This window comes from Pan troglodytes, chromosome 10, assembly GCF_028858775.2.
Source record: "Pan troglodytes isolate AG18354 chromosome 10, NHGRI_mPanTro3-v2.0_pri, whole genome shotgun sequence".
Lineage (NCBI taxonomy): Eukaryota > Metazoa > Chordata > Mammalia > Primates > Hominidae > Pan > Pan troglodytes.
In genome coordinates this window covers 63,165,742-63,188,454 of record NC_072408.2, presented here as the reverse complement: position 1 = coordinate 63,188,454, position 22,713 = coordinate 63,165,742, and the positions used below count along the sequence as shown (strand labels likewise).

Below are 22,713 nucleotides of genomic sequence, written 5' to 3'. Positions count from 1 at the left end.
GAGATTCTTAACTTAGGTCTTAAAAGAGGAATAAGAGTTTTCCAGATGACAGCCTTTTCCCAGGCGGAGAAACATGAAACAGCTGGGTGAATAGTAGGAGCTTGTACCACATTTGAGTGAGTGGTGTGAGTGAAGCTGCCCAGACAGAAAGAGATCAGGGCCAGGCACGGTGGCTCACACCTGTAATCCCAACACTTTAGGAGGCCAAGTCACGAGGATCACTTGAGTTTGAAACCAGCTTGGGCAACATAGTGAGACCTCGTCTCTACAAAAAAAAAAATTTTTTAAATGAGGCGAGAGGATGACTTGAGTCCAGGAGGTTGAGGCTCCAATGAGCCATGATTGTGCCACTGGACTCCTGCCTGGGTGACATAGCAAGAGATCGGGTCTTACAGGAAGTCTAGGCCATCAATTGAATAAATACTACTGAATTTTAAACTCTGCAGTGCAAACTAAATTAATGTCTTCAAGTCAAGCCCAGAGTTAGCAAACTTTTTCTGTGAAGGGCCAGATAGTAAGTATTTTAGGTTTCGTAGGTCACATGATCTCTCTTGCAACTACCCAGCTCTGCTCTGGTAGAAGCAGCCATAGACAACATGTAAACAAATACATGGGAGTGTGTTCCAATAGAACTGTCTACACGAAAATTAGGTGGTGGGCTGGATTTGCTCCGGAGGACATACAATTTTTTTTTTTTTTTGAGACGGAGTCTCGCTCTGTCGCCCAGGCTGGAGTGCAATGGTGCGATCTCGGCTCACTGCAAGCTCTGCCTCCCGGGTTCACGCCATTCTCCTTCCTCAGCCTCCCAAGTAGCTGGGACTACAGGCACCCGCCACCATGCCTGGCTAATTTTCTTGTATTTTTTAGTAGAGACGGTGTTTCACCGTGTTAGCCAGGATGATCTCGATCTCCTGACCTCATGATCCTCCTGCCTCAGCCTCCCAAAGTGCTGGGATTACAGGCATGAGCCACCGTGCCCAGCCAGGACATACTATTATTGGACAACCTCTGGTCTAGGCCATCAGTTTAACAAAGATTGCAGCAAAACAGGTCTACAATGCAAACTAAAGTAATGTCTGCAAATATAAGCTTATCACATAATCTGGGGCAGTCAGAGGGTTGGTTGAAATACTAGGAAAGGTTGGCAAGAGGTGTCCTATGTTGTCCAGGGAAAGAAAAGGAAAGGGTTGAGAGGAAGATGACTTTACAGTATTTTTTTTTTTTTTGGAGACGGAGTCCAGCTCTTTTGCCCAGGCTGGAGTGCAGTGGTGCAATCCTGGCTCACTGCAAGCTCTGCCTCCCGGGTTCACGCCATTCTCCTGCCTCAGCCTCCTGAGTAGCTGGGACTACAGGCGCCCGCCACCATGCCCAGCTAAATTTTTTTTTTTTGTATTTTTAGTAGAGACAGGGTTTCACTGTGTTAGCCAGTATGGTCTTGATCTCCTGACCTCATGATCCGCCCACCCCAGCCTCCCAAAGTGCTGGGATTACAGGTGCAAGTCACTGCGCCCGGCCCAACTTTACAGTATTTAAGCAGGCCTGAAAGAAACCATGACACAAGGAAACACACTGCTGTCTGAAGCAATTTCCAAGTTGCCTTTCTTATAACCACACTGAGGGCAATCCTTGCTTCTCCTTTCATAAGGAGGTAAAGGCCCTTCTGATTTCCATACTCCTTCATCCCAAGTCACCTGCAAAGCAGTAAATCATGTTGAGCATGCGTTTATGGATTCCTCTCTTCCTCCACACTTCATCCTCAGTTTCCCCCTGCTTCATGGCTAACAAATTGAGATTCCTATAATCAGAGAATGAACCTTTCATTTCACTACCAGAGATAAAGTGAAAAATGCATGTTTTTGCTTGAAGTAACAACCTAGTTGAAATGCAGTCAGTCAGCAAGTATAAAGGAAAGGTGGCTGGATGCTTTAGTGTGGGAAAGGTTGTTTGCTCGGTGGAAAAGGTTGGAGAGAGTCAGTCACAGGGCAGGAGCAGTGAACTCAAATGACCACAAGCAGCTTATAAATAGCATTAAGTACAAGATGTAAAGAAAAAGTAGAGGCCAAGTGCAGTGGCTCATGCCTGTAATCCCAGCACTTCGGGAGGCTGAGGTGGAAGGATTGCTTCGGTCCAGGAGTCTGAGACCAGCCTGGGCAACATGGTACAAAACCTTGTCTCTACAAAAAAAAAAAAAAAAAAAAAAAGCCAAGCATGGAGGTATGCGCCTGCAATCCCAGCTACCCAGGAGACTGAGGTGGGAGGATTGATTGAGACTGGGAGATCAAGGCTATAGTGAGCTGTGATCAAGCCACTGTACTCTAGCCTGGGCAACAGAGCAAGACCCTGTCACAAACAAACAAACAAAAGAAAAAGTAGATGGAAAAGGAACAGCCAGTGCTCACTTACAGGTGATTTTTGTGCTCTGTGAAGGTGGGCCCGGTGTTGCCTGAATTTTTTATTTTTTAATTTATTTTTATTTATTTATTTTGAGACGGATTCTTGCTCTGTTGCCCAGGCTGGAGTGCAGTGGTGCGATCTCGGCTCACTGCAACCTCTGCTTCCTGGGTTCACGCCATTCTCCTGCCTCAGCCTTCTGAGTAGCTGGGACTACATGCACCTGCCACCACGCCCCACTAATTTTTTGTATTTTTAGTAGAGACGGGGTTTCACTGTGTTAGCTAGGATGGTCTTGATCTCCTGACCTCGTGATCCGCCCACCTCAGCCTCCCAAAGTGCTGAGATTACAGGCATGAGCCGCTGAGCCCAGCCCGAACTTTTGATTTTTTTAAAAAAGAAATCAGAAGTTTTCAAATGTTTGTGAAATCATCAGTTTTCTAAATATTGGCAATCAATTCCAAAAGTTTTATAACGTGTTACAAGCCAAATAAAGCACATCTATAGGCTCGATGGTCTATGGGCACCACTTGTGATCTCTGCTCTAAAGCATTTGATGTCTGAATTGGTGGAAGGGACACGGGAGCACACACCAGCCTGGGGAGCCCACTAGAGTACAGAATGCAAACTACAGGGACACATGCCTTTGAGCAGGTAGTAGATAGCCAGGGCCTGTCAAGTTATTAGGTGTCCCAGGCCAGGTAATAACTCCTTGGAGTTTTGAAAAGTATATTTCATTTCCATGCCATCATGTTTGTAACATGCTATTTATAGTGCCCAGTTATCATTTTTCCCAAAGTGCAATTTTTCTCCCATGAAGTACTCATAATCTTAAGTAATGTAGTTGATATGTAACCCAGAAACTCCTACTTGATTAGAAGACAGTTATTGGTAGTATGCCATTGATAGATTTGTTAATTTTTTGTTATATTTATTCAAATGCATATTCATGGTAGAACAATTAGCACTTTCTAGTTTTCATTCTAAATAATGGATATTATAAATAATGGTCTCCAATATTGACTCTTTTGAGTAATTCTATCAGGGACATGTTGAAATTCCAATGACCATTTTTTTTTTTTTTTTGCCTTAGAGGCATCTTTTGTACATAATGTATTTCTTTTTTTTTTTTTTTTTTTCCTCAAGACAGGGCCTCACTCTGCCACCCAGATTGGAGTGCAGTGACACCATCAGGGCTCACTGCAGCCTTGACCTCCCTGGGCCCGAGTGATCCTCCCACCTCATCCTCCCAAATAGCTGGGACTATAGGTGCACGCCACCACACCTGGCTAATTTTCTTATTTTTTGTAGAGAGAGGGTTTCATTATGTTGCCAAGGCTGGTCTCAAACTCCTGTGCTCAAGCAATTCACCAAGATTACAGGCCTGAGATTACAGGTGCTGAGATTACAGGCCTGAGCCACCGTGCCCAGCCCTCATAATGCATTTCACACACCATAGTGTGGGGAGCACATTCTTTCACTGAAATAACACTATCCGTATTCACATATACAACTGGCATTGTTAGAAACATCTGCTATACATATGTCTTTATGAGTTGCATCCTATTAGAGCACCACAGTGTTCCGGTGACCAGTGAGTGCTGGTTTACCATCAGCTTTCATTGTTCCCTTCTGACAGTGTATTTCTCAGTTTTTTCCTGGGCCCAGTGCTGCCCAGAGTAAAGGCTACATTCTTCACTCCTCCTCGCAGCCAAATGGCATAAGACTAGTACCAGCCAATGATATATAACAAGTGATGTGGGTAACTTTTAATGTCCTTAAAGGGAGACAGTGTGCTCCTTATTTTGTGCCACCACTTAGAACATGATCAAATGGCAAGCCACCTGAGATAGTATGGTCTAGACTAGAAGGCTGTACAACAACAGAGGAAGAGCCTGGCTCCTGGATGACCTCATGGAGCAGAGATTCCATGAGGAATCTCCTCCTGTCTACCTCCATACTGTTACATAAGAGAAAAACCTCTGGCTGGGTGTGGTGGCTCACGCCTGTAATCCCAGCACTTTGGGAGGCTGAGATGGGTGGATCACAAGGTCAGGAGATTGAAATCATCCTAGCTAACATGGTGAAACCCTGTCTCTACTAAAAATACAAAAAAATTAGCTGGGCGTGGTGGCGGGCACTTGTAGTCCCAGCTACTCAGGAGGCTGAGGAAGGAGAATGGCATCAACCAGGAGGCAGAGCTTGCAGTGAGCGGAGATCACGCCACTGCACTCCAGCCTGGGCGACAGAGCGAGACTCCGTCTCAAAAAAAAAAAATAGAAAAAGTTCCATCTTGACTAAGTCACTCTTGCTTAGGTGTCTGTTACATCAGCCAGGCTACATCCCAACTAAATCTCTACCCTAACCTTTGCGAGACAAACCATTGCATTGAGATTATATAAAGGGAAGTTGGGGGAGAAAGAGAAATATATGATGATGATACTGGTCAATGTTCCCTATTCTTCAGTTTTTAAAATATTTTTTAAAATTCAAGTTCAAACTAATATATATGCTAAAATAAATATGAAACTAAGCACATAGTTTGTATTGGCATCTAATATCATGATGACTTTATTTTACTTTTTCTACTTTATTTTTTCATTCTCCATAGTTCTTTATTCAGAAAATGCACATTGAACAGCAGAATTCTGTTTTAAACACCATGAAGGAACACTGAAGCACTATGAGGAGCAATGAGGTGGATAAAAAAGTACTTCCTTTCTCTAAGGAGATTACAGTGTACTTGTGGAGATAAAATGTTTCTTAAAAGGTGGCATGTGATAAGTGCCATGGAAAGGATCCCAAGGAGGCATGTCGGCTCAGAGGAGACATCCCTGTCACCCGTGGGCCTTCATGACCAAGAGATCGTTTGAGGAGGTTTATTTTTATTGCATTTCAAAAGAATATTACCTCAATAACAATATATGGCCAGGTGCAGTGGCTCACACATATAATCCTAGCACTTTGGGAGGCCAAGGCCAGAGGATTGCTTGAGCCCAGGAGTTCAAGAGCAGCCTGGGCAATACAGTGAGACCGTCTCTACAAGAAATAAAAATAAAAAATAAAAAAATAGCCAGGTATGGTGGCACATGCCTGTGATCCTAGCTACTTGAGGAGCTGAAATGGGAAGATCACTTGAGCCCGGGAGGTTGAGGCTGCAGTGAGCCATGATCATACCATTGCACCCCAGTCTGGGCAATAGAGCGAGACCCTCTCTCAAAACAAACCAACAAACAAACAAACAAACAAAAGCAATGTAGGTATTTTTTGTTACTGGATAGTTTATGTAACTGTTCTTTCAGATTCTGTCTATCCTTTAAGCACATAACAATGATCTTTGCATTTTCATCTTACTCTCAAACATTTTACTGAGGTTATGTTATTATAATCGTTAACAAATTTATCTCTGGGTATAAAAATTTCCTCATTATTAATAAGGAAATAAAACAAAGTAATGGTGATGATACAATCTTTTCTTAGATTGCAAATATTCTCATAAGTTATTACAAAAAATATTCCCTATTTATTGGGCAAACAGTGCCACCTTTTGACCACTGGATCCTATAAAAGAAATCCTAAGCCAATAGACTCTTCATCTCTGCTAAAAATTGAATTATATAGAGAGTTATATAGATGTATATTATTAGATCTAATTATATATAACATTTATGTTATATCACTATAATACCTAATTATATATTTTATATATGATATATAATTTCTAAAGAAACTATCCTATATAACTTTAAGGATATATTGTGTGCTTTTTATTATTTATTTTTTAGACTCATGTTGTATTTTGTTAAGTGATTAGGTCCACTAGAGTGTTTAATGGCAGTTTTGTAAGATCCACATTTTAGTTTTATGAATCTTCTTTATCCTGTCTGATTCAGGTTGAATACGAAGGCTTAAAGCATGAGATTAAGCGATTTGAGGAGGAGACGGTACTGCTGAACAGCCAGCTGGAAGATGCCATCCGATTGAAAGAGATTGCTGAGCACCAACTGGAAGAAGCCCTCGAGACTTTAAAAAATGAAAGAGAGCAAAAGAACAACCTGCGGAAGGAGCTCTCCCAGTATATCAGCCTCAATGATAACCATATCAGCATCTCAGTAGATGGACTCAAATTTGCCGAGGATGGGAGTGAACCAAACAATGATGACAAAATGAACGGTCATATCCATGGGCCTCTTGTGAAACTGAATGGAGACTATCGGACTCCCACCTTAAGGAAAGGAGAGTCTCTGAACCCTGTCTCTGATTTATTCAGTGAGCTGAACATTTCAGAAATACAGAAGTTGAAGCAGCAGCTTATGCAGGTAAGAACTTTGTTTAGGGCCACTAGAGTGAATTTCTTGTAGATTGCATGTAGCATGTTGTGGGACTTCTGATTCTCGCATTTCACTTCCAGATTTCTTTTCTTTTCTTTTTTCTTTTCTTTTCTTCTCTTTTCTTTTCTGTTCTTTTCGAGAAAAGTCTTGCTCCATCGCCCAGGCTGGAGTACAGTGGTGCAATTTCGGCTCACTGCAACCTCCGCCTCCCAGGTTCAAGTGATTCTCCTGCCTCAGCCTCCCGAGTAGCTGGGACTACAGGTGCCCGCCACCATGCCCGGCTAATTTTTTTGTATTTTTAGTAGAGACGGGGTTTCACCGTATTAGCCAGGATGGTCTTGATCTCCTGACTTCGTGATCCGCCCGCCTTGGCCTCCAAAGTGCTGGGATTACAGGCATGAGCCACCACGCCCAGCCCCAGCTTTCTTTTCTAAATATTGCTTCTTCAACTAGAAACTTCGAAAGTGCAATATTTTAGAAAGACATGACAGAAGGAGCGTTAAAGAGAAATGCAGTCTCTCATTTGCATCACTTCAAGAAATGAACTTCTGAGAGCCACAAATTGAGTTCCAATGAAGTCTGAGAAAAGACAGAAAAAAGTTCCTTGGGCCGGGCACGGTGGCTTACACCTGTAATCCCAGCACTTTGAGAGGCTGAGGCGGGCGGATCACCTGAAGTCAGGAGTTCATGACCAACCTGGCCAACATGGTGAAACCCCATCTCTACTAAAAATACAAAAAATCAGCTGGACGTGGTGGTGGGTGCCTGTAATCCCACCTACTCAGGAGGCTGAGTCAGGAGAATCACTTGAACCCAGGAGGTGGAGATTGCAGTGAGCCGAGATCGCCATTGCACTCCAGCCTGGGCAACAAGAGTGAAACGTCATCTCAAAAAAAAAAAAAAAAAAAAGAAAAAGAAAAAAGAAAAGACAGAGCCTTAATGCATTTCTGATTAACAAAAGAATTCAAAAGCTTTATATACAAGTAAAATGATGGAAACCATGCAGTTTTTCATCACAAGCAACTGTGTATATAACTTCCAGATTTATGGTTACATTTCACAGGAATACTTGAAGCCTCAAAAGACGTAAAGGACTTCCTCTGTACAAATTATCCAGGATACCGTATGATTAAAAATACAGAACAGGTATAATCTAAGACCAAACGATTCTTATTGCAACATGAGTTAAACCTTAAATTTTTAGCATCTTCAAAACAAATGTCTTGTGAAGAGTCCCAGCCTTGAACCTTACTTCCTTGTGAAATCGCTTTCCAGTTTAGAGTCTTGCCTTCCTGCCACACGTAATGGAAATGTTGTTTAAGGAACAGCAGCATTACCATCACCTGGGGGCTTATTTATACAAATTGTGGAGCTCCGTGTAGATCTACTGAACTAGAAACTGAACTAGAAATCTGGTATAACAAGCTTGTTAAGTGATTAAATTTGAGGCTTAATCTTCAATCTCAATCTTATCTCTCCAAGGTTCTTCATGTATAGCTGATAATTAGAGGCTGTTAAGCCTCTGGCAGTCATCTGCCTCCATGGAAATGATGACTGGAAAAGTGAAATTAGCAGAAATAAGTAAGAGAACAGAGAGTCAATGATGTTGATTTGTTAACAGGTTTATTTTCTATGTCTTTTTGCTCAGTTTACACTTATATGACTAGATTGATTGAAACAGAAAACATATTTCCTTGTGAAAAAGTTTTACATGACAGATGTATTCATAAGAATTTGTGCCCCCCGATTGAATACCATTAAATAGAAGTTATATGAGTTTTGTTTAACTCTCATATTGGTGGCTTTGAGATAAAAAGTTAGTGGGTTCAGGCTTTTTGTTTATTCCTTTTGTTTTGGTGGCAGTGCAGAAGATAATAGGAAAAGAGGCTTCTATGCATAAAACAGCCCAACAATTTTCAACCAGGTCATCTATTGGCTGAAAGCTCAGAGCTGTGGAAGATTTAATTCTAAATGTGATCTAAATTGGGTAATACAAAAGTCTAAAAAAGATGAAAAGTTCAATTAAAAGAATGGTGGAAAACAAGTAAGTTCTCAGCAGGAGACTGGCTCTCCTGAGTTCTCAATAGACTGTCGTTTTCGTTTGGATTAGGCGGTTCCTCATTGCCAGAGAATGTTTTCTTCCTTGAGAAGGTTTAGCGTCTCTGATCCCAACTCATGAGATGCTGGTTACATTTCCTCAGTTGAAGTGATGACCAGAAACTCCCCATGTATTTCAAATGCTCTGAGAGTCAGCCACTAGTTGACAGTCATTCTTAGAGGACAGCACTTTACTTTCCCATGGAATGGGATACATAATACCTTCCTCGTTAGAGTGTCATGAAGGTTTATGAGTTATATGCAGAGTGCTGAGAACAGGGACTAGTGCACAGTAAATGCTCAGTAATTATGAACTGTTATCATTATTTCAACTCCATTGGTCCTTTAATTTATTAGGCACTCACTTTATAATAATTTAGATAATTATTATTAACTATTATTTTTGGGCTATTAGCTCAAGGCCAATCATCCCAAAAGGGACTGATGTGGGTACTGGTAGGAATATAGAAAAATAACAGTTAAGTCTCATGGTGCAAGAAGGTCTGAAAAAAGATATTCATTTAGCAAAATGTTAGGGTGAGAAAAACTTTGCTGGATAAACCCTCCATCAGTCTATTAGAAAGCTGTGTCCCTTCAAATCTTTCTTCAACCCTTAACTGATGTTGACAGTTTGCAAAGATGTAGAGGGGCGCAGGTAGGTCCTTATATCCCAAAGTTTGCTCCAGATTTAGTTGTGAAAACCAGGTTCAACACAGGAAGGGCTTTGCAGCTTCCAATCTCATACTAACAACACTAACTGTAAATTTTTTTTTAGGTAGAATATCCATTTATCTTCTTGTAATCAGCATTTTTAAAAAGCATGTCAGCTTTTCCTAAGAATATATTTTATTCAAACAAGTATATTCATGAGAAGTATACCTTCTCATGAATTATTTTTTTGCAATACAGTTTTTTCCTTAGCCACACACCTTTTTGGGTTAAATTTATGTAAATAAACACATTTAAATAAACACATTACAAAAACATTACAGGATACATTGCCTAGAATTTATTGTAATTGGCTTTGATGTTAATAACGATTAAAAATAATATGGCAAGTCTGATCAATGAGAGTACTGTGCACCTGAAGCATATATGTGTCAGTACCATTGTTCTGGAAATTATGAAGAGGAACCAATCAAATGTACTTTAAGTATAGCTATCTGGAATGCTTGGGGCCAGGTGTGTTTTAAAAATTCAAGTTTCAGATTGTAGAAAGGTAATATGCAGCATATACCACATAGATTGTGATATCTCCACTGGGATCAGATGCAGCATCCGATGATCAAATAATATTAACATTTCTGCAGTGAAACATGAGTATTCACACTAAGAATAAGATGAGGACCATTAAAGGCCTTACACCAGTCAGGTGCAGTTTGGCTGCCCTGGGAGTTTAGGACTGTCTGAATACTGCCAAGTGAGTTTTATCATAATCAAGTGAATTATGATAAAACTTGATTTCGAGCTTTTTGGATTTTGCAGTTGCAGGCGTTGTAGGAATAGCACTGTCCTGTTGGGCGGCTGTCAGTTTTGCGCACCTCAGCTTATAGTGTCAACATACTTGGAACGTGACAGTTTGTATTTTCATTTTTTTTATTATTATTATACTTTAAGTTCTAGGGTACATGTGCACAATGTGCAGGTTTGTTACATATGTATACATGTGCCATGTTGGTGTGCTGCACCCATTAACTCGTCATTTACATTAGGTATATCTCCTAATGCTATCCCTGACAGTTTGTATTTTCATAGTTCCTTTATCTCTTAGGATTTCTCCTGGCCTGGATCCAAAACACTGCATGGGAGAGGCGGCCTTGTGCCTCTAATCCAACAGCTGTGCTTAGCTAACAGCTCATGACAGTGTAGAGGGGCACAGGCAAGGCTGTAACGCCCTGAACCAGGTGATATGCAGCAGTTCAGGTTTTCTTCCTTTTGATCAAGTACCCCTTTGACGGAGTAAGTTCAAGAGATCTATAGTACAACATAGTGACTGTAGTTAATAACAATGTATTGTATTGAAAATAAAAGAGTAGATTTTAAGTGTTCTCAGTGTTGTAGAACCCCTAAATGTAGGTCCACGTGTTGGATGGGCAGTAAGCCAAATACTGACACATCAGTGCTTAGCAGCAGAGAAAGGTGTATTCATTTTTCCAAAAATGACATTGTGGGAGAGGCAATCGGTCAAATCCTACCTGCCTTTGAACGTAACTGGGGGTTTTTGTGAGTAAGGCAGCTGTGCAGGAGATGAAATCCCCCAATGATCAAAGTTGTTTGTGTCCCTCAGCTCAATCAGACTTCTGGATGCCATCAAGGAGGTCTGCATGACCTAAGGATCATTGTTCTTTGAAAGGAAAACAAGTTCATTAATCTTACTGGCTGCCAGGGTTAGGATGCAAAGTTAATCAATTATTAGTGACTACCATCTACCGAATGACTACGTGCAAGCAGTCATGCATGGAGGAAGAAAAGGACAAAAAGAAAGGAAAATAAGTAAAAAACAAACGTTTAATGATTTTGATAATATAGGCTCAGTTACATCACCACAAACATGATAAGTATGTCAGGTCATGCATGTCATAATTAGCTCAATTTCCACTTTGCCTACGTATTTCAAAACATCATGTTGTACATGATAAATATGTACAATTTTTGTCAGTTAAAATAAATACATTAATTTGTCTTTAAAGAACTCCTTTGAAAACAGTATACCTAGTCCATACCCTTTCGGCCTTTTCTTCTCTTACAAGGCTCAATGTATGCCCATGATTTATGTTTTCCCATCCATAGGTATTTATTTAACCTGGTTCCAGGAAAAAAAAATGCCTCTGTCGACGAAGCAAGTCAAACTCTGTAAAATATTTTAAGAGATTTATTCTGAGCCAAGTATGAGTGACCATGGCCTGTGACATAGCCCTCAGGAGGTCCTGAGAACATATGCCCAAGGTGGTCGGGGTACAGCTTAGTTTTATATATTTTAGGGAGGCATGAGACATCAATTAAATACATTTAAGAAATACATTGGGCCGGGTGCGGTGGCTCACGCCTGTAATCCCACCACTTTGGGAGGCCAAGGTGGGTGGATCATGAAGTCAAGAGATTGAGACCATCCTGGCCAACATGGTGAAACCCCATCTCTACTAAAAAAAATACAAAAATTAGCTGGGCATGGTGATGCATGCCTGTAGTCCCAGCTATTTGGAGGCTGAGGCAGGAGAATCACTTGAACCCAGGAGGCGGAGGTTGCAGTGAGCCGAGATCGCGCCACTGCACTCCAGCCTGCGACAGATCAAGACTCTGTCTCAAAAAAAAGAAAAAAGAAAGAAATACATTGGTTTGGTTCAGAAAGGTGGGACAGCTCACAGCGGGGGCTTCCAGGCTATAGGTAAATTTAAACATTTTCTGGTTGACAATTGGTTGAGTTTGTCTGAAGGCGTGGGATCAATGGAAAGAAAATGTTCAGGTTAAGATAAAGGATTCTGGAGACCCAAGTTTTATTGTGCAGAGGAAGCTCTCAGATAGCTGACTTCAGGGAGAGCAGGTTGTAAAATGTTTCTTATTGCACTTAGAAGGGTGCCTGGCTCTTAGCTGATTATCTCCTGGATCTGGAAAGGAAGGAAGGAAAACAAAGGGGGGAAAGGGGATTCTCTACAGAATGTGGATTTTTCCCACAAGAGACTTTGCAGGGCAATTTCAAGGTATGGCAAGGAAATATATTTTGGTTTTCTTTCTTTGCCAGTATCAGATTGGAAAGTAACTCTTGATATACAGGGTTAAATAAAACCCATCCGATGAGAATTTATGGTTTGTAGGGCATGAACTCCGCAGACCCCTTAGATAGGAATTTGGGCAAGATAAAAAAAAATCAGAGCTTAGTCCTCACCTCTGCCTTAATTATCAGGAATGTTGAGTGAATTGTTTTGCTTCTCTGAGGCTCATTCAAAAGGGGAAGGTAATAAATTAGCCCCACCATTTGTCTCTGCCATGCCTTTGTTGGAACTATGGAAAAAACAAAACAAAACAAAAATCAGGTCTCCTTCTTGAAGCCATCATACTGCCATCTGCTGGGAAATGGTAATAACAAGTATAAACATTTATAGCTACTACAATTTAAATAGCACCTCCTGGAGTTGTTTGCATACGACCTGCAGACTTCTGCATTGAAGCCCTGGTGATAATGCCATGCCTCCTCTGTAGAATTGTGAGGACCAAATGGGATGGTAAATATGAAACTATGTATAAGTCATAACATTTTATAAGTTATTATTGTCCTGGAAACTGCCATCAGGTTTCGAGATGCCAAGAAGGTCCCCACTATCCCTGTGTATAAACGGTCAATACATAAATTATAAAAAGTATGGGAAAGGCAAGTGGTGGTAAGCCTGTATCTAAATTAGGGAGAGCTTTTTCTCAGAATAAATTAGAGTGAATATTTTACTGAACTGTATGCCTTCCTAGGTTATGGAATAAAATACAGGAATATTTTAAACTTAGCTAATCATGCTAAGTTTCACATAATACAGAAACATATACACAAAAAATACAGTAAGAAAACATTTTGATTAACCTCAGAGTCTCTATAAACGTGACAATAGTCCTTGATAGTGAATAGCTCAATGAGTGTCATCCTTTATTCATGAGAGAAGTTTTTCAGAGTATTATCGGATAAATTATTTTGGTTTTTTGGTGCCCTCAAGACCTCATTATTTCAAATAGGTTGTAATTGACATTTTCCAGTGGCAGTCAAATACCTTAATTAGTTTTATTAGAATGAAAATAAGTAGATCCTGTCTGGAAATACTAACTAAATTACCTAATCAATTTAAAGGTGTCCTGTATGCTTGTGCTGAAATTTCTGTCTTTGATAAATAGCCTCTAACTTTACATCTGCATAGAGTCAAACTAAGCAGGGGAAAACTCTTTGGATTTTTTTTTTTTTCAGTATTATGCTGGGTATATAATTTCACATGTAGTATGAGAAAACAGTAATGTTTCTGTAAAACTAAAATTAATATATTTTGTTGCATCCTCATGGATGTGGAAGAAATAGATTCATATTATGTTTTGATCCACTCTATTAAAGGCAATTTTAGTTTTTTCTATAATGATTGATGTTAAGTGGTGATGGTAATTTGTTATATGTCCCATAAGAGTTCAAAGCAATTTTTATATATTTGCTTAATTGGTTGCTGCTTATAACAACTGTATGGGGTAGAGAGTATTATTATCTTCATATTATAGATAGGGAAACTGAGGCATGACTGTGTTATGTCATTAGTTCAAGGTCAAAAATCTAGTAAGTGGAGTTGCTACACAGAGACAGTCGAACAAGTGAAATATTATCTCTGCTTAAAGACTCACAGAATATTTATAGGATGACATTAATGAAGACAAGATTGGTTAGTTCTTGGGTTCTGAAACTTAAAGCGACAAGTATAATTATTTCCTAGTACAAAGCTGACAAATGGCTAAACTATTACAGATTTTATAGTTAGAGATTACAAACTAGCTGGGCGCAGTGGCTCATACCTGTAATCCCAGCACTTCGGAAGGCTGAGGCAGGAGGATAGCTTGAGGCCAGGGGTTTGAGACCAGCCTGGGCCACATGGCAAAACCCCATCTCTACCAAAAATACCAAAAAAAAAATTAGCTGGGCACGGTGGTGCGTGCCTATAGTCCCAGCTACTAGGGACGCTGAGGTGGGAGGATTGCTTGAGTCTGGGAGGAGGTCAAGGCTGCAGTGAGCCGTGACCATGCCACTGCACTCCAGCCTAGGTGAAAGAGCGTGACCCTATCAATAAATAAATAAAATAAAAATAAAAGGAATCATACAATGTGTGGTCTTTTGTGACTGGCTTCTTTCACTTAGCATAACATTTTAAAGGTTCGTCCATGCTGTAATATATCAGCACTTCATTTTCATTTCTTTCTGTTGTCAAATAATACTCCATGGTATGCAGATACCACATTTCATGTAACCATCAGTTGATGGACACTTTAGTTGTTTGTTTTTTTAAGCTATTATCAATAAAGCTGCTATGAACATTTGTATACAAGTTTTCGTGTGCACATATGTTTTAATTCCCGGGGGAGTTAATACTAGAGGTGGAAATGCTGGGTCATATGGTAATTCTATGTTTTACCTTCTGAGGAACTGCTAGTTTTGAAAACAAATCGAGTGTACCATTTTTTATCCCCACCAGCAGTGTATGAGTGTTCTGATTTCTCCGCATTCTCACTAACACTTGTTATTATGTGCCTTTTCAATCATAGCCATCCTGGTGGATGTGAAGTGGTATTTCATTATCATCTTGACTTGTGTTTCCTTGATGGCTATGATGTTGAGCATCTTTTCATGTGCTTATTTGCTCTTTTATATCTTCTGTGGAAAAATGTGTATTCAGATTATTTTTTGACTGGGTTGTCTTTTTATTTCTGAGTTGAAAGTGTTCTTTACTGATTTGGATACAAATCCCTTATCATAAAAGTGATTTATGATTTGCAAATATTTTCTCCCATTCTGTGGGTTGTCTTTTCACTTTCTTGATGGTGTCCTTTGATGTACAAAGGAGTTTTTTTTTTTTTTTAAAGAGATGGGTCTCACTATGTTGCCCAGGCTGGAGTGCAGTGGCTATTCATAGGCACAATCATAGCACACTGCAGCCTCAAACTCCTGGACTCTCCTGGCCTCAAGCAATCCTCCCACCTTAGCCTTCTGAGTAGCTGGGACTACAGGCACATGCCACTATGCCCAGCTAAAAAAACTTTTTAATCTTGATGTGTCTAGTTTATTTTTTTCTTTTGTTGTTTGTGCTTTTGGTGTCATACAAAACTGTTGTCTAATCTAAGGTCATGAACATTCATGGCTAGGTTTTCCTCTAAGAGTTTTATAGTTTATCTCTTACATTTAGGTCTTTGATCCATTTTGACTTAATTTTTGAATATGATATGAGGAAGAGATCAACATTACTATTTTACACGTGGGCATCCAGTTGTCCCAGCACCATTTGTTGAAAAGACTATTCTATTCTTTCTTTCCCCTATTGAATTATCTTTGTACCTTTGTCCAAAATCAATTGGTCATAGATGTATATATGGGCTTATTTCTAGACTTTCAATTCTATTCCATTAATTTATATGTCTGTTTTTATGCCAATACTATAGTATCTTGATTATAGCTTTTTTGTAGCAATTTTTGAAATAGGAAAGTTTGCTAGTTCTTTTTCAAGAAGTTTCTTCAGGACTGTTTTGGCTATTCTAGGTCCTTTGCATTTCCATATAAATTTTATGACCATCTTGTCAATTTCTGCAAAGAATCCAGCTGAAATTCTGTTGGAGTTTGCATTGAATATGTAAATCAATTTGGGTAGTATTGCCATCTTAACATTCAGTTTTTTGACCCAGAAACAGGGGCTGTTTATCCCTTTATTTAGGTCTTCTTTCATTTCTTTCAACAATGCTTTATAATTTTCAGAGTACAGATGGTCCTTGACTTGTGATGGTTCGTCTAGACTTTTTTATTTAACAGTGGTGTTAAAGCAATACCATTTAGTAGAAACCATACTTTGAGTACCTATACAACTGTTCTGTTTTTCATTTTCAGTACAGTAGTCAATAAATTACATGAGATAGTAAACATTTTATTATAAAATAGGCTTTGAGGGGGGCTGGGCGTGGTGGCTCATGCCTGTAATCCTAGCACTTTGGGAGGCTGAGATGGGTGGATCATCTGAGGTCGGGAGTTCGAGACCAGCCTGACCAACAAGGTGAAACCCCGTCTCTACTAAAAATACAAAAATTAGCAGAGTGTGGTGGTGTGCGCCTGTAATCCCAGCTACTTGGGAGGCTGAGGCAGGAGAATTGCTTGAACCCAGGAGCCAGAGGTTGCAGTGATCTGAGATTGTGCCACTGCACTCCAGCCTGGGCAACAGAGTGAGAACCTGTCTCAAAAAAAAAAAAAAAAAAAAAAGGCTTTGAGTTAGATGATTTTTGCCCAACTGTAGGCTAACGTAAGTGTTCTGGACACTTTTAAGGTAGGCTAGACTAAGCTAGAATGTTTGGTAGGTTATGTGTATTAAATGCATTTTGGACATGATATTTTCTTTTTTTTTTTCTTTTTTGTTTGAGATGGAGTCTCACTCTGTTGCTCAGGCTGGAGTACAGTGGCACGATCTTGGCTCCCTGCAACCTCCACCTCCTGGGTTCAAGCGATTCTTGTGCCTCAGCCTCCTGAGTAGCTGGGAATACAGGCACGTGCCACCACGCCCAGCTAATTTTTTTTTATTTTTTATTTTTTAGTAGAGACGGAGTTTCACCATGTCGGCCTGGCTGGTCTCAAACTCCTGACCTCAGGCAATCCACCCGCCTCAGCCTCCCAAAGTGCTGGAATTACAGGCATGAGCCAATGCGCCTGGCCATACTTAGGATATTTTCAATTTACAATGGTTTTATTGAGATGTAACCCCATCACAAGTTGAGGAGCATCTGTATACATTTTGCACTTCTTTTTTTTTTTTTTAATTTTATTATTATACTTTAAGTTTTAGGGTACATATGCACAACGTGCAGGTTTGTTACATATGTATACATGTGCCATGTTGGTGTGCTGCACCCATTAACTTGTCATTTAGCATTAGGTATATCTCCTAATGCTATCCCTCCCCACTCCCCCGACCCCACAACAGTCCCCGGTGTGTGATGTTCCCCTTACTGTGTCCATGTGTTCTCATTGTTCAGTTCCCACCTATGAGTGAGAACATGCTGTGTTTGGTTTTTTTGTCCTTGCAGTAGTTTGCTGAGAATGATGGTTTCCAGTTTCATCCATGTTCCTACAAAGGACATGAACTCATCATTTTTTATGGCTGCATAGTATTCCATGGTGTATATGTGCCACATTTTCTTAATCCAGTCTATCATTGTTGGACATTTGGCTTGGTTCCAAGTCTTTGCTGTTGTGAATAGTGCCACAATAAACATACGTGTGCATGTGTCTTTATAGCAGCATGATTTATAATCCTTTGGGTATATACCCAGTAATGGGATGGCTGGGTCAAATGGTATTTCTAGTTCTAGATCCCTGAGGAATCGTCACACTGACTTCGACAATGGTCGAACTAGTTTACAGTCCCACCAACAGTGTAAAAGTGTTCCTATTTCTGCACATCCTCTCCAGCACCTGTTGTTTCCTGATTTTTTAATGATCGCCATTCTAACTGGTGTGAGATGGTATCTCATTGCAGTTTTGATTTGCATTTCTCTGACGGCCAGTGATGGTGAGCATTTTTTCATGTGTTTTTTGGCTGCATAAATGTCTTCTTTTGAGAAGTGTCTGTTCATATCCTTCGCCCACTTTTTGATGGGGTTGTTTGTTTTTTTCTTGTAAATTTGTTTGAGTTCATTGTAGATTCTGGATATTAGATCCAGATTTGTCAGATGAGTAGGTTGCAAAAATTTTCTCTCATTCTGTAGGTTTCCTGTTCACTCTGATGGTAGTTTCTTTTGCTGTGCAGAAGCTCTTTAGTTTAATTAGATCCCATTTGTCAATTTTGGCTTTTGTTGCCATTGCTTTTGGTGTTTTAGACATGAAGTCCTTGCCCGTGCCTATGTCCTGAATGGTATTGCCTAGGTTTTCTTCTAGGGTTTTTATGGTTTTAGGTCTAACATTTAAGTCTTTAATCCATCTTGAATTAATTTTTGTATAAGGTGTAAGGAAGGGATCCAGTTTCAGCTTTCTACTTATGGCTAGCCAGTTTTCCCAGCACCATTTATTAAATAGGGAATCCTTTCCCCATTGCTTGTTTTTCTCAGGTTTGTCAAAGATCAGATAGTTGTAGATATGCAGCATTATTTCTGAGGGCTCTGTTCTGTTCCATTGGTCTATATCTCTGTTTTGGTACCAGTACCATGCTGTTTTGGTTACTGTAGCCTTGTAGTATAGTTTGAAGTCAGGTAGCCTGATGCCTCCAGCTTTGTTCTTTTGGCTTAGGATTGACTTGGCGATGCAGGCTCTTTTTTGGTTCCATATGAACTTTAAAGTAGTTTTTTCCAATTCTGTGAAGAAAGTCATTGGTAGCTTGATGGGGATGGCATTGAATCTATAAATTACCTTGGGCAGTATGGCCATTTTAACGATATTGATTCTTCCTACCCATGAGCATGGAATGTTCTTCCATTTGTTTGTATCCTCTTTTATTTCCTTGAGCAGTGGTTTGTAGTTCTCCTTGAAGAGGTCCATCACATCCCTTGTAAGTTGGATTCCTAGGTATTTTATTCTCTTTGAAGCAATTGTGAATGGGAGTTCACTCATGCTTTGGCTCTCTGTTTGTCTGTTATTGGTGTATAAGAATGGTTGCATTTTGCACTTCTTTTGTTAAATTTATTCCTGCCGGGTGCGGTGGCTCACACCTGTAATCCCAGCACTTTGGGAGGCCTAGGCAGGTGGATCACCTGAGGTCGGGAGTTTGAGACCAGCCTGACCAACATGGAGAAACCCCATCTCTGCTAAAAATACAAAATTAACCAGGCGTAGTGGCGCATGCCTGTAATCCCAGCTACTTGGGAGGCTAAGGCAGGAGAATCGCTTGATCCTGGGAGGCGGAGGTTGCAGTGAGCTGAGATCGTGCCATCGCACTCCAGCCTGGGCAACAAGAGTGAAACTCCATCTCAAAAAAAAAAAATTTTATTCTGAAGTATATTATTTTTTGATAGTGCTATAAAAGCAATTGTTTTATTAATTTTATTTTTCATTTTTCACTGCTAGTATATAGAAATACAACTGATGTTCGTATATTGATTTTGTATCCTGCCACCTTGCTATACTTGCTTATTAGTCCTAATAGTTGTTTCTTAGTGAATTCCTTAAGAATTTATATTAATATATACAAGAGCACGTCATCTGCAAATAAAGATCATTTTACTTTTTTCTTTCCAATCTCAATACCTTTTATTTGATTTTCTCACCTAAGTTCCCTGGCTAGAACTCCAGTACAATGATGAATAAAAATGGCAAGAGCAGCCATCCTTGTTTTGCTCTGGGTGTTTCATAGATGCCCTTTATCCGGGTGAGGGAGTTTTCTTCTATGACTAGATTGTTGACTTTTTTTAATTATCACAAATGGATATTAAATTTTGTCAAATGCTTTTTCTTCATATATTGAGATGATCATGTGGTTTTTGTCATGTATTCTATTAGTATGGTATATTATATTTATTGACTCTTGAATGTTAAATCAACATTGTGTTTCTATGATTGCATTTGGTTATGTTGCTGGATTCAGTCTGCTAGTATTTTGTTGAGGATTTTGTGTCTATATTCATAAGAGGTCTTGGTCTTTAGTTTTCTTTTCTTATAATATGTTTCTCTGGGAGGGAGAGGTCGTTTGTTTTTTAGTTTAGTTTTTTTTTCTTTTTTGAAACAGTCTTGGTCTGTTGCCCAGGCTGGAGTGCAGTGACGTGATCTTGGATCACTGCAACCTCTGCTTCCCAGGTTCAAGCAATTCTCCTGCCTCAGCCTTCCAAGTAGCTAGGATTACAGGTGCCCATTACCACATCAGGCTAATTTTTGTATTTTTAGTAGAGATGGGGTTTCACCATGTTCAGGCTGGTCTCAAACTCCTGACCTCAAGTGATCCTCCCGCCTTGGTCTCCCAAAGTGCTGTTTCTCTAGTTTTGGTATCAGAGTAATACTGGTCTCATAAGAGTTGGGAAGGGCCCCTCTCCCTCCATCTTTTTTAGTTTTTGTCCAGTTGACTGACTTTTGTGTATTAGTGTGCATGAGAGAATTTTCTTTTCACCACACACTGTAAAGTAGACACTTTTAACAACTGATGAATTCCCTCATATAGAGTTTCTCTGTTCTATCTTGATCTTTTTTCACAGAATTATCTTTTGTTGGGGCACAGATATGCATTATCAGAGTTGTTTCTCTTCAAGCAGAGAAGAACAAATTATTTAGGAGTTCCGTTTGTGCATATCGATGCTATGTATACTGTTAGAAGAATCACATGATCATTTAAGTGTCAAACTGAGAGTCAAAAGACTTGGCTGGGCAGGGTGGCTCTCACCTGTAATCCCAGCACTTGGGAAAGCCAAGTTGGCAGGATTGCATGAGGCCAGGAACTCAAGATCAGTCTGGGCTGCATAGAGAGACCCCATCTCTATTTATAAAAAGGTTTTGAGGCTGGGCACGGTGGCTCACACCTGTAATCCCAACACTTTGGGAGGCTGAGACGGGCAGATCACATGAGGTCAGGAGTTCAAGACCAGCCTGGCCAACATGGTGAAACCCCATCTCTACTAAAAATACAAAAATTAGCCAGGTGTGTTGGCACGTGCCTGTAATCCCAGCTACTCGGGAGGCTGAGGCAGGAGAATTGCTTGAACCGGGAGGCAGAGGTTGCAGTGATCCAAGATCACGCCACTGCACTCCAGTCTGGGCGACAGAGTGAGACTCCGTCTCAAAATAAGTAAATAAATAAAAAATAAAAGGTAAACACTCAGTGAAATAAAAAAAAAATTCTATGGGATATAGGAACAACAATGACAATAGTAAACATATGTTGTATACTTACACTAGACTAAACAGTTCACAAATACTGAAGTCAGGTTTTCTGGCAAAACAACCAGTTCTGCTGTGAAAAAATAAAATCTCCAGTTCCAGACAGAAACTGAAGATTGTAGGAAGAGAAATAAGACAACTATTCTCAGTCACTACAGAAGATTATAATAAACTCCTCAACTCTCTGTTGGATAAATTCTTTACAAATGGAAATTAAAATAGTAACACTTCAAATGTATAGTAATTTTAAGCTTTAAAGTGCTTTGCATTTTATTCATTCAGAGCACTAAATCTAAAACAATTTAGGCCAGGTACAGTGGCTCACGCCTGTAATCCCAGCACTTTGGGAGGCCAAGGTGGGCAGATCACCTGAGGTCAGGAGTTTGAGATGAGCCTGGTCAACATGGTGAAGCCCCGTCTCTGTGAAAAATACAAAAGTTAGCCGGGCGTGGTGGCACGTCCCTGTAAGCCCAACTACTCAGGAGGCTGAGGCAGGAGAATCGCTTGAACTCCGGAGGCAGAGGTTGCAGTGATCCAAGATCACACCACTGCACTCCAGCCTGGGTGACAGAGTGAGACTCTGTCTCAAAATAAATAAAAAATTAAAGGTAAACACTCAGTGAAGTAAAAAATAATTTCTATGGGATATAGGAACAACAATAATCATAGTAAACATATGTTGTATACTTACACTAAACAGTTTACAAATACTGAAGTCAGGTTTTCTGGCAAAACAACCAGCTCTTCTGTGAAAAAATAAAATCTCCAGTTCCAGACAGAAAATGAAGATTGTAGGAAGAGAAATAAGACAACTATTCTCAGTCACTACAGAAGATTATAATAAACCCCTCAACTCTCTCTTGGATAAATTCTTTACAAATGGAAATTAAAATAGTAACACTTCAAATGTATAGTAATTTTAAGCTTTAAAGTGCTCTGCATTTTATTCATTCAGAGCACTAAATATAAAACAATTTAGGCCAGGCCCGGTGGCTCACGCCTATAATCCCAGCACTTTTGGAGGCCAAGGCGGGTGGATCACCTGAGGTCAAGATTTCGAGACCAGCCTGACCAACATGGTGAAACTCTGTCTCTTCTAAAAATACAAAAATTAGCCAGGCGCAGTGGCAGACGCCTGTAATCCCAGCTACTTGGGAGACTGAGGCAGGAGAATCACTTGAACCTAGGAGGCGGAGGTTGCAGTGAGCCGAGATCACACCATTGCACTCCAGCCTGGGCGACAGAGTGAGACTCCATCTCAAAAAAATAAAATAAATAAATAAATAAATAAAACAGTTTAAGCATCTGCTCTTTGAAATCCAAATACCATTTAAGGTA

At 40.0% G+C, this 22,713-nt stretch overlaps 1 protein-coding gene across 13 annotated transcripts in view; it reads left to right on the top strand.

Annotated features, from left to right (window-relative positions):
- Window positions 1-22,713, top strand: part of BICD1 (BICD cargo adaptor 1) — a 276,282-nt gene that overhangs the window by 192,215 nt on the left and 61,354 nt on the right. For all 13 annotated transcript variants that reach the window (XR_010148053.1, XM_009425626.5, XM_003313809.7 and 10 more), the window contains exon 4: window positions 6,285-6,710. Coding sequence is in view for 12 of the 13 variants with exons in the window: in XM_009425626.5 (XP_009423901.1) it covers window positions 6,285-6,710 (426 nt within the window). In the remaining variant the exon portion in view is untranslated. The remainder of the gene's footprint in view (window positions 1-6,284; window positions 6,711-22,713) is intronic.